At 47.1% G+C, this 13,186-nt stretch overlaps 1 protein-coding gene across 1 annotated transcript in view; it reads right to left on the minus strand.

The window, feature by feature from the left end:
- Positions 1-13,186, minus strand: part of SLC5A2 (solute carrier family 5 member 2) — a 207,725-nt gene that overhangs the window by 146,270 nt on the left and 48,269 nt on the right. The window contains 1 exon segment of the mRNA XM_075318698.1: positions 5,380-5,451. Within this exon segment, the coding sequence (XP_075174813.1) occupies positions 5,380-5,451 (72 nt within the window).

Below are 13,186 nucleotides of genomic sequence, written 5' to 3' on the forward strand. Positions count from 1 at the left end.
AAAAAGTAAAGAAAATATAAAAAGAGAAAAAGGGACACACAAAAATGCAAAACCGTTATAGACTGAAAGTGGAGAAATAACAGAAATACCTAAATGTTTCTGTAGTGCCCCACGGGGCAGGTGGTTAACCTACTTGTCGCCGGGCCTTTTCAGGTCGGGTCAGGCGTTGTCACAGGGTGGCTTTGCCGGGTTCCGTTGCCCCGAGGCGTACAAAAAACGGTGGGAAAGCAGGGTATTTGGTATGCAGCCAGGGAGTAGCCGCCGCTGCCGGGTTCTTTGCTGGGATGGCGTCGCCACACACAGGCGGAGCATGCCCCGGGTGAATGATGAAGGTTGTAATGGCCGTTGGTGCCTAAGCGCTAGGCAGCGGCGCCGATAAGGACGAGCCAACACAGTCTCTGCGGGTTCAGGGTGTAGTTTACTCACAACTTCAGCTGCCAGCTCGGTAACACTGGTCACTGCCGTGATGGGCTCCGGTCAATCCCAAGCAAGGAAGAGACAGAGAGACAGAGAGAGACAGAGAGAGAGAATGTCCTCTTTCTAGAATGTCCCCTCAGTGGTTAGGTACCCGGGCTGAGCTCCCGCTCCAAGCATCGGGCCTAGTAAAGTCCAAGTTGTCCAGAGATGTCTTGCCATAACTATGGTCCTGACGGGTCTGCTCCTCTTTATGTGAGCGTGTTGTGCCTATTTCTTCCTCAAGTGGAACCCGCCCCACAGGTGGCTGGCTTTAGTGACCGGGAAGTCCCATGATCATTATGCCCACCCCCTGCCTACCTTGGGCCAACCCACCCTATGTGAAGGCTCGTAAGCTGTATGTAGTGTGTGAATGTGGAACACTGGTGATTACCCCCCCCCCAATCACCTGAAATAGATAACACACCCTAATTGAGGTGCAGTATCCTGTGGCAACCAAAGCCTCAGGGGTGCCACATTTCCACACAGTTTTTTAAACCTATGTAACTATATAAGGGATGGGTGATTTCCTCACTACATATAACATTGTCGGTTAAATGATTTAGTGATGAAATGTATAATTGGTGGAGGAAGGTGAACTAGATGGACCCAGGTCTTTTTTCAACCTATGTAACTAAAGTTATTCTTCCATTTTCTTGAGGGTAAGAGAGGTTTTTGTAGCACACTCCGCTCACGCTGACCCCCAGATGCAAAAACATTACCATTGTTTAGCCCATCTATTTATGCAAGGTTGTGAGTTCAAGTTTCCAGCACAGCCTAAAGTAAAGAAAGTATTCAGACCCCTTTACATTTTTCACTTTGTTTTATTGCAGCCATTTGGTAAATTCAAAAAAGTTCATTTTTTTCCCTCATTAATGTACACTCTGCACCCAATCCCCCATCTTCATAGAAAAATTACAGAAATGTTGAAATTTGTGGAAATATTTTAAACAAGAAGAACTGAAATATTCCGTGGTCATAAGTATTCAGCCCCTTTGCTCAGTATTGAGCAGAAGAACTCTCCCTTTTGAGCTAGTACAGCCATGAATAAGTATTCAGCCCCTTTGCTGAGACACTCATATGTAAGTCACATGCTGTCCATTTCCTTGTGATCCGCCTTGAGATGGTTCTACTCCTTCATTGGAGTCCAGCTGTGTGTAATTACACTGATAGGACGTGATTTGGAAAGGCGCACACCTGTCTATATAAGACCTCACAGCTCACACTGCATGTCACACCAAATGAGGATCATGAGGTCAAAGGAACTGCCCAAGAAGCTCAGAGACAGAAGTGTGGCAAGGTTACAAAAGAATATCTGCAGTACTCAAAGTTCCTAAGAGCACAGTGGCCTCCATAATCCTTACATGGAAGAAGTTTGGGACCACCAGAACTCTTCCTAGACCCGGCCGTCCAGGAAAAATGAGCAATCATGGGAGAAGAGCCTTGGTGAGAGAGGTAAAGAAGAGCCCCAAGATCACTGTGGCTGAGCTCCAGAGATGCAGTAGGAAGATGGTAGAAAATACCACAAAGTCACCTATCACTGCAGCCTCCACCAGTCGGGCCTTTATGGCAGAGTGGCCCGACGGAAGCTTCTCCTCAGAGGAAGACATATGAAATCCGCATAGAGTTTGCAAAAAAAAAAAAACAACACATGAAGGACTCCCAGACTATGAGAAATAAGATTCTCTGGTCTGATGAGACGAAGATAGAACTTTATGGTGAGAGTTCTAAGTAGTATGTGTGGAGAAAACCAGGCCCTGCTCATCACCTGCCCAATACAATCCCAACAGTGAGACATGGTGGTGGCAGCATCATGCTATGGGGGCAGAGACAGGACGACTGGTGGCAATTGAATGAAAGATGAATGCGGCAAAGTACAGAGATATCCTGTAAGAAAACATATTCCAGAGTGCTCTGGACCTCAGACCTGGCCAAAGGTTCACTAACAAGACAATGACCCTAAGCACACAGCTAAAATAACAAAGGAGCGGCTTCAGAACAACTCTGTGATTATTCTTGAGCGGCCCAGCCAGAGCCCTGACCTAAACCCAATTTAGCATCTCTGGAGAGACCTTAAAATGGCGTCCACCAACGTTCACCATCCAACCTGACGGAACTGGAGAGGATCTGCAAGGAAAAATGGCCGAGGATCCCCAAACCCAGGATCCCAAGAAGAGTCATGGCTGTACTAGCTCAAAAGGGAGGGTGCCTCTACCCAATACTGAGCAAAGGGGCTGAATACTTATTACCATGTGATATACTGAGCAAAGGGGCTGAATGCTTATCACCATGTGATATACTGAGCAAAGGGGCTGAATACTTATCACCATGTGATATACTGAGCAAAGGGGCTGAATGCTTATCACCATGTGATATTTCAGTTTTTCTTGTTTAAAAAATTTGCTTAAACTTCTACATTTCTGGGGGTTTTTTTTCTGTAAAGATGGGGGATGGGGTGCATTCCTGAGAATAAAATGAACTTTTTAGAATTTACGAAATGGCTGCAATGAAACAAAGGGGGAAAAATGTAAAGGGGTGTGAATACTTTCCATAGCCACTGTATATTGTATTATGGAAATTGCAGGTTTGTCGCTGGACCGTGGGCTAATAAGACACCGATAGATGCCAAAGACGTCATTTCATCCATTCCCCTTCTTGATATACTAAATAGGGGATGTCCAGAATGGCTAGAAAGAGCTTGTGCTCACCCGGCTGAGGGGTCAGGAATGACGCCCCCTGCAGTCCTAGCTATACCCCCTTTGTTTCCAGATGTCTTCCTGACCTGCAAGAAGTGTTGACAGATTCCATGCAGAGTTAATCATGTAACTGTCGGACTTCCATAATAATCTATTCCTACTACAGTTAGGTCCAGAAATATGTGGACAGTGACACAATTTTGGCGAGTTGGGCTCTGCATGCCACCACATTGGATTTGAAATGAAACCTCTACAACAGAATTCAAGTGCAGATTGTAACGTTTAATTTGAAGGTTTGAACAAAAATATCTGATAGAAATTGTAGGAATTGTCACATTTCTTTACAAACACTCCACATTTTAGGAGGTCAAAAGTAATTGGACAAACCAAACCCAATGTTACAAACCAAACCCAAACAAAATATTTTTATTTTCAATATTTTGTTGCGAATCCTTTGGAGGCAATCACTGCCTTAAGTCTGGAACCCACGGACATCACCAAACGCTGGGTTTCCTCCTTCTTAATGCTTTGCCAGGCCTTTACAGCTGCAGCCTTCAGGTCTTGCTTGTTTGTGGGTCTTTCCGTCTTAAGTCTGGATTTGAGCAAGTGAAATGCATGCTCAATTGGGTTAAGATCTGGTGATTGACTTGGCCATTGCAGAATGTTCCACTTTTTTGCACTCATGAACTCCTGGGTAGCTTTGGCTGTATGCTTGGGGTCATTGTCCATCTGTACTATGAAGCGCCGTCCGATCAACTTTGCGGCATTTGGCTGAATCTGGGCTGAAAGTATATCCCGGTACACTTCAGAATTCATCCGGCTACTCTTGTCTGCTGTTATGTCATCAATAAACACAAGTGACCCAGTGCCATTGAAAGCCCATGCATGCCCATGCCATCACGTTGCCTCCACCATGTTTTACAAAGGATGTGGTGTGCCTTGGATCATGTGCCGTTCCCTTTCTTCTCCAAACTTTTTTCTTCCCATCATTCTGGTACAGGTTGATCTTTGTCTCATCTGTCCATAGAATACTTTTCCAGAACTGAGCTGGCTTCATGAGGTGTTTTTCAGCAAATTTAACTCTGGCCTGTCTATTTTTGGAATTGATGAATGGTTTGCATCTAGATGTGAACCCTTTGTATTTACTTTCATGGAGTCTTCTCTTTACTGTTGACTTAGAGACAGATACACCTACTTCACTGAGAGTGTTCTGGACTTCAGTTGATGTTGTGAACGGGTTCTTCTTCACCAAAGAAAGTATGCGGCGATCATCCACCACTGTTGTCATCGGTGGACGCCCAGGCCTTTTTGAGTTCCCAAGCTCACCAGTCAATTCCTTTTTTCTCAGAATGTACCCGACTGTTGATTTTGCTACTCCAAGCATGTCTGCTATCTCTCTGATGGATTTTTTCTTTTTTTTCAGCCTCAGGATGTTCTGCTTCACCTCAATTGAGAGTTCCTTAGACCGCATGTTGTCTGGTCACAGCAACAGCTTCCAAATGCAAAACCACACACCTGTAATCAACCCCAGACCTTTTAACTACTTCATTGATTACAGGTTAACGAGGGAGATGCCTTCAGAGTTAATTGCAGCCCTTAGAGTCCCTTGTCCAATTACTTTTGGTCCCTTGAAAAAGAGGAGGCTATGCATTACAGAGCTATGATTCCTAAACCCTTTCTCCGATTTGGATGTGAAAACTCTCATATTGCAGCTGGGAGTGTGCACTTTCAGCCCATATTATATATATAATTGTATTTCTGAACATGTTTTTGTAAACAGCTAAAATAACAAAACTTGTGTCACTGTCCAAATATTTCTGGACCTAACTGTATTATTATTCTCACCTAATGCCCCTCCGCTGCTGCCCCGGTGATTGTCGGCCGGCCAGTTTACAATGACAGCTGGAGCCAAGCACGAGGCTGACCGTCCCGACTATTGGCATCACTGCGGGGCCAGTGACAAGCAGAAGACGTGGTACTTGTGGTGCCATCACTGTGCAGCCAGTGACAAGCAGAAGACATGGTACTTGTGGTGCCATCACTGGGGCAGCAGCAGAAAGCCAGAGCTTAGCAGGGGCGGGAATGACACTCACCTCCTTAGTTTTAAACAGTAAAAGTTTAATGGAGCCTAAAAAGTAATTATTGAAAAACCCCTTCAATAAGTCATCAAAGGATATCATGTGCGTAGTGCTGATGGGTGCGAGATCCCGACCGCACCCATGGAACTTACAGGAAACCAGGACATGCTTCTCCCCGCCAGGAAGTATCCGCCCACAGTTCCTCGGTTTGCCCGACGCATGGACTGAAGGGATAAAACATGACAGGTTATACAGGATATTGTGCTAAATATGGCAGCAATACATGTGCTAACTCACCATCAGTGTAGGGGACCTGCACGGCTCTAGTATACAAAATCCAAGTGTGTACATACAGTTAGCTCCAGGAATATTTGGACAGTGACCGAATCGTCATGATTACAGCTCTACAGGACGCTAGTTTTGATTGAAAATGAAACAGCTGGGATAAAATTGAAGTGGAGACTTTCAGATTTAATTGAAGGGGCTGAACAAAAGTTTCCTGTGAAATGTTTAGGAATTTCAGCCATCTTTCTACAAAGTCTCCTCATTTCAGGGCTCAGAAATAACTGGGCAAAGTAACTGTGACGGGGTATGCGACAGAGCAGGCAGGGACACCAGGCCGATGAACAATCCAACAAGTATTATTGAGGCAGGGAGCATAGAACATCCAACATCAATATTGTTCTTTAGAGTCCACAATGAGTCCTCAAAGTTTCGGGGGCGCCACCCGGCAATCCGACGCCAGAGAACACGTAGACTTAATTCTTGGAAGAAGTCAATGGCTCCAACAGATGAGGGACACAACCCATTCCCACATGACTGCTTCCATAAATCCACACATGGGCGTCAAGTTCTTACCTCAGCGAAAATCCCAGCTGCTTGAACCTCAGCACACACTCAACTCAACTGACTGATCCACCAAGAGTGTGTTCTCCAGTGCCTGTGGATCCACCCTGAAGGGGAAGGATTCACACCCACTTTTGAGTATGTGGCTATCTATGGAGAAGTCTCCAGAAGCTAATGGCTCCATTGTCTCTCACAGGCCTATGTATTGGAGTCACCCCAGCTGAGAAGAACAAAAACAGCAAAGCAACCTACAAGGTCCTATATGGCATAGAGTACATGAATACAGGTCCGGGGGTGGGGGTAGGGGGAGAATGCTTTCCAGCAATGAGTGAAGTCTTCCGGCCATGGATGTCTGCTTCGCTGGTCTCCTCTGGTGTGAGGCTTCCGGCCGTGGATGTCTCCAACACTTGTGTCCTCCAGTGTGAGGCTTCCAAACATGGACGTCTCCATTGCTGGTCTCAAGTGTGAGGCTGGACGTCTCCATCACTGGTCTCCTCAGGTGTGAGCAGGGTCGGACTGGGGTATCTGGGGCCCACCAGGGGAACTGACTCTAGGGGCCCACCCTACAGCTAAATATAAAATACCCATTAGCGTTATCCCCATTATCGTGTTACATCGACTGTAAAACACAGGCGGCTCCTGCACATCTCCTGTGCACACACCATAACTAATGTACAATTACAGTAGTTTGCAGTAAGGGGGACCTTTGGTGAAAACAAGTTATCACCGATCCATAGGTTAGATGGGTGATAACTTATTGATCGGTGGAACCAGACCAGTGGAAACCGCACCGATCGGAAGATTGGGGAACTTTTATCCCTGACAGGGCACTTATATCCCTATTAGATAATGCAGCGGCTCCATTCATCCTCTGGGGCTGACAGAAAAAGCCAAGAACAGCGCTCTGCAGCCACTGAGGGAAAGACTGGATCAGGGGTTGAGTCGTACATGAGCTCCAGTGTAATGGGGATAAAAGTTGCACATTTTGCAGATCAGTGCAGGTCCCAGCAATCAGAACTGATGAATAAGTTATCAGTTATCAATAAGTTATCAGTTATCCTTAGGCCTTGTTCACACTTTCATTATTTGGTCAGTTTGTAGCCAAAACCAGGAGTGAGTGAAAAATACAGAAGTGGTGCCCGTGTTCTTATTATATGTTTCCTCTGATTGTAGCCTAAACCAGGAGTGGAACAAACACCGAGGTAAAATAACTCACCAAATACTCAACGTATGCCTTAGAAAAGGTGATTACTTGTTTTGACCGGAGAACAGTATATGTGCTAAAGTGTAATAATCACAGGACAGAGAGGGGTTTAATGTTCAAGTATTTAATCTCTACTGGAAATAATCTCCCCCTTATAGAGAGAAAAAGTGACCTCCATATACAACACAATCCACTATGCCAAGACCAATAATGCCACATAGAAGGTAGAAATACCGCTACACCATGACCAGATCACATATTACCACCACATAGTGACCAAATACAACCACATACAAGGGAGAAATACTGTCACACCGTGACCAAACAACATATTACCACCACATAGTGACCGAATACAACCACATACAAGGGAGAAATACCACCACACCATAATTAGACCACGTAGTAACCGAATATTACTACATACAAGGGATAAATACTGCAACACTATAATCCCACTACATAATGAACAAATAATACCAAACACAAGAGACAAAAATTAGCACACCAGACTACATATTACTACCACACAAGGACGTATGATACTACAATAATGATCATGAATAAAAACTACATTACAAATAGCATTAATATTATCATCAGTGCCATAATACACAGGAGATCTGTATACAGTGTACAGGTAATACAGTGCTCAGCAGTGACATTATACACAGGACCGCTGTATATAGTGTATAGTGTTTGTACGTGTACAAGTAATACATTGACTTACCAGTGACGTCTCTAGCCGAAATTATTCATCTTCGCTTTTTCTCTTCATCTGGTGCTGACCGCCATCACTTCTTTCTGCCATGGCGCAACTCTGCAGGAAATAACACACAGGCACCTATATCTGATCACTCCCAGAGCACATTCCTCACTTTTTCCCTAATTTCTACACTACATCAGACTTTTGTTCCCCCCATGGAAGACAGTATCCTCAAAATTAACTTATATTTCATCAGTAATAATGTCTCCTAATTTGCCCCTACACTAATTATGCCCCACTTGCCATCATAAACCAATAATGTATATCCCTCATTCTGGCCAAATCTGCACCAAGACAAGTATGCACCATATAAGTATGATGCATTGAATTAGGCCAGAATTGGGCCTGAAGTGACCGGAAGGTAACTGCATACATGGTCACTGTGAACAATGTTTGTGTGTCTCTTAACTTTCACCTCTATAATACTTCACTTTTTACTGCCCCCTCTGACCCCTAAACCCAGTAATGAACTGTTCATCTCTCCCTCCATCCTCCCCACCCATCTCACCTTCCCCTCACATATTTTCTTCCACATTTCACCCAGTGTCTCCAGACACACACGACCATCTTATGGCCTCTCCTGCTCCCACTTACTAACACTCTCACTGCTTCTCCTCACTGCTGGGGATATCTCTCCAAATCCTGGTCCTCCTCACCACATCCCTACTGTCACTTCAAACCCTCATCCACAATCTAACACAAATTTCCGCAACCTCGCAAAACTCATACCCATCCACCCAGCCCCCGCTCCCCCAGTCCCACTAACGCGGATAAAGGCTGTGGAAAAAAAGAGCGCAAATAGGGTCTTACCCCAATATGTGTAGAGTAGGGAGGGGGGAGTAAATACACTCACCAGATGCAGTTGTGAAAGTCACAACCACTATAACCGCATGTAATGTCGATCCTCGGCTGCAGCCACCAAACAGCAGATAACAGAAAGCGAAGGAGAGAGGTGTTCAAATGCCGCGCCAACGGATCACTTAGGCAGATGTTCAGATCAATGTCACTTTATTGTCATATAGGTCGACGCGTTTCCGGAGCATCTGCTCCCTTCATCAGGACCACCAAGAACAGAAATAACATCAAAGATTATTTGATTTGATGTTATTTCTGTTCCTGGTGGTCCTGATGAAGGGAGCAGATGCTCCGGAAACGCGTCGACCTATATGACAATAAAGTGACATTGATCTGAACATCTGCCTAAGTGATCCGTTGGCGCGGCATTTGAACACCTCTCTCCTTCGCTTCCAGTCCCACTAACAGGAGCTCTATGGAACGCTCGTTCTGTCTGCAACAAACTATCCTACATCCATGATCTTCTCATCACTAATAAACTTTCCTTCCTCGGCCTCACTGGAACCGGGCTCACCACCTCTGACACTGCCTCTCCTGGCTCACCCCCTCTGACACTGCCTCTCCTGGCTCACCACCTCTGACACTGCCTCTCCTGGCTCACCCCCTCTGACACTGCCTCTCCTGGCTCACCCCCTCTGACACTGCCTCTCCTGGCTCACCACCTCTGACACTGCCTCTCCTGGCTCACCCCCTCTGACACTGCCTCTCCTGGCTCAACCCCTTTGACACAGCCTCTCCTGGCTCACCCCCTCTGACACTGCCTCTCCTGGCTCAACCCCTTTGACACAGCCTCTCCTGGCTCACCCCCTCTGACACTGCCTCTCCTGGCTCAACCCCTTTGACACAGCCTCTCCTGGCTCACCCCCTCTGACACTGCCTCTCCTGGTTCACCCCCTCTGACACTGCCTCTCCTGGCTCACCACCTCTGACACTGCCTCTCCTGGCTCACCACCTCTGACACTGCCTCTCCTGGCTCACCCCCTCTGACACTGCCTCTCCTGGCTCAACCCCTTTGACACAGCCTCTCCTGGCTCACCCCCTCTGACACTGCCTCTCCTGGCTCACCACCTCTGACACTGCCTCTCCTGGCTCACCCCCTCTGACACTGCCTCTCCTGGCTCAACCCCTTTGACACTGCCTCTCCTGGCTCACCCCCTCTGACACTGCCTCTCCTGGCTCACCCCCTCTGACACTGCCTCTCCTGGCTCACCCCCTCTGACACTGCCTCTCCTGGCTCACCCCCTCTGACACTGCCTCTCCCGGCTCACCCCCTCTGACACAGCCTCTCCTGCTGCACTTTCTTATGGCGGTCTCCAACCCTCTCACACACGCCGCCCCAGCAACCAGCATGGTGGAGGAGTTGGTTTGCTCCTGTCCGACCAATGCTCCTTTACGCCAATTCCACTACCACCCTCTGTTACTCTTCCCTCTTTTGAGGTGCACTCCGTACGACTCTACACCCCTTCCAACCTTCAAATGGCTGTCATTTACCGCCCTCCAGGGCCAGCCACTGCCTTTTTTGATAATTTCACCACCTGGCTACTACACTTCCTTTCCACCGACATCCCCACAATCATCATGGGTGATTTCAATATCCCCATTGACACTTCCCACTCATCTGTCTCCAAACGTCTAATACTCGCTTCCTCCTTCGGCCTCACCCAATGGTCCTCTGCAGCTACTCACAAAGATGGCCACACGCTGGACCTCATCTTCACTCGCCGCTGTTCCCTATCTAACCTCTCTAACTCACCTCTCCCCCTGTCTGACCACAACCTACTCACATTCTCTTCCCTCTCTTCTCCAAGTACACAACCCCCCCCCTCCACAAACTTTCACACCCTCGCAGAAATATCAAACACGTTGATTTACACGTCCTTTCTCAGTCCCTTCTCCCTCTCACAGACATTGCATTTCTACACCATGCAGATGCTGCAGCCACTTTATATAACTCTACAATCTCTGCAGCTCTCGAATCAGCTGCCCCTCACTCACACCAAAACCCGCACAATCAACAGGCAACCCTGGCACACGAACCAGACTAAAGAATTGAGACGGGCTTCCAGAATTGCTGAGCGCAGATGGAAGAAGTCTCATTCCACTGACCACTTCATTGCATATAAAGAGTCCCTCACCACTTTCAAGTCCACACTCAGTGCTGCAAAACAAACCTACTTCTGATCCCTCATATCCTCTCTCTCTCACAACCCTAAACAGCTATTCAACACTTTCAATTCTCTTCTCTGTCCCCCAGCACCACCTCCCTCTCCTCTCCTCTCCCATCAGACTTTGCCTCTTTCTTCAAGCAGAAGATTGACAACATCAGAGCAAGTTTTGGCCCACAATCACCACAGCCCCTCATCATAGCTACTCAGCCTTCTTCCTCCAAATCCAGCTTCTCCGCCATGACAGAAAACAATCTTACCACTCTACTCTCAAGATCACATCTAACAACCTGTGCACTGGACCCGCTCCCATTGCACCTCATCCCCAACATCACCGCAGTCCTCATCCCAGCCCTAACCCATCTCTTCAACCTATCACTAACAACTGGTGTATTCCCTTCATGCTTTAAACATGCCTCTATTACACCCATCCTCAAAAAGCCCTCCCATGATCCATCCTCTGTGTCAAACTATCGCCCTATATCCCTTCTCCCCTATGCCTCAAAACTACTAGAACAGCATGTCCATCTTGAGTTGTGCTCATACCTCTCCTCCTGCTACCTCTTTGACCAGCTACAATCTGGCTTCCGACCACATCACTCTACTGAAACTGCCCTAACCAAAGTCACCAATGATCTAATAACCGCCAAAGACAAGCGACACTACTCTATCCTCCTCCTACTGGACCTGTCCTCTGCCTTCGACACAGTAGACCATTCCCTCCTACTACAGATTCTCTCATCTCTGGGCATCACAGACTTGGCCCTATCTTGGATATCCTCATACCTAACCGACCAAACTTTCAGCGTCTCCCATTCTCACACCACTTCCTCATCTCGCCCCCTATCTGTCGGTGTCCCCCAAGGCTCAGTTCTTGGACCCCTGCTGTTCTCCATCTACACCTTCGGCCTGGGACAGCTCATAGAGTCCCACGGCTTTCAGTATCATCTCTATGCCGATGACACACAGATCTACCTCTCTGGACCTGACATTACCTCTCTACTAACCAAAATCCCACAATGTCGGTCTGCTATTTCATCCTTCTTCTCTGCGCGATTCCTAAAACTTAACATGGACAAAACAGAGTTCATTGTCTTTCCTCCTCCTCACTCATCTCCTCCAACAAGCCTTTCCATCAAACTTGATGGTTTGCTCACTCTCCCTAGTCTCACAAGCTCGTTGCCTTGGAGTAACGCTCGACTCTGCTCTATCCTTCAAGCCACACATCCAAGCACTCTTCAACTCATGCCGATTACAACTCAAAAATATCTCCCGGATCCGAGCTTTCCTTAACCAAGAATCAGCAAAAACATTAGTGCATGCCCTCATCATCTCCCGCCTTGACTACTGCAACCTCCTGCTCTCTGGCCTCCCTTCCAACACTCTTGCTCCCCTCCAATCTATCCGAAACTCTGCGGCCCGCTTAATCCACCTCTCCCCTCGCTAGTCCCCAGCCTCGCCACTCTGCCAATCCCTTCACTGGCTTCCCATCACCCAACGACTCCAGTTCAAAACATTAACCATGACATACAAAGCCATGCACAACCTGTCTCCTCCCTACATCTGTGACCTAGTCTCCCAGTACCTACCTGCACGCAACCTCAGATCCTCACAAGATCTCCTTCTCTGCTCCTCTCTTATCTCCTCTTCCCACAATCGCGTACAAGATTTCTCCCGTGCATCCCCCATACTCTGGAACGCTCTACCTCAGCACATCAGACTCTCACCTACCGTGGAAAGCTTCAAGAGGAACCTCAAGACCCACCTCTTCCAACAAGCCTACAACCTACAATAGTCCTGAGTCCAGTAGACCACTGCGCAACCAGCTCTGTCCTCACCTATTGTACCATCACCCATTCCCTGTAGACCGTGAGCCCTCGCGGGCAGGGTCCTCTCTCCTCCTGTAGACTGTGAGCCCTCGCGGGCAGGGTCCTCTCTCCTCCTATACCAGTCTGTTTTGTACTGTTAATGATTGTTGTACATATACCCTCTTTCACTTGTAAAGCGCCATGGAATAAATGGCGCTATAATAATAATAATAATAATAATAATAATAATAATAATATAGTAATTATGTCCCTCATCCTGGCCCCTTTTATTTAATAATGTCCCTCAACCTGCCA

Source organism: Anomaloglossus baeobatrachus, chromosome 7 (assembly GCF_048569485.1).
Source record: "Anomaloglossus baeobatrachus isolate aAnoBae1 chromosome 7, aAnoBae1.hap1, whole genome shotgun sequence".
Classification (NCBI taxonomy): Eukaryota; Metazoa; Chordata; class Amphibia; order Anura; family Aromobatidae; genus Anomaloglossus; species Anomaloglossus baeobatrachus.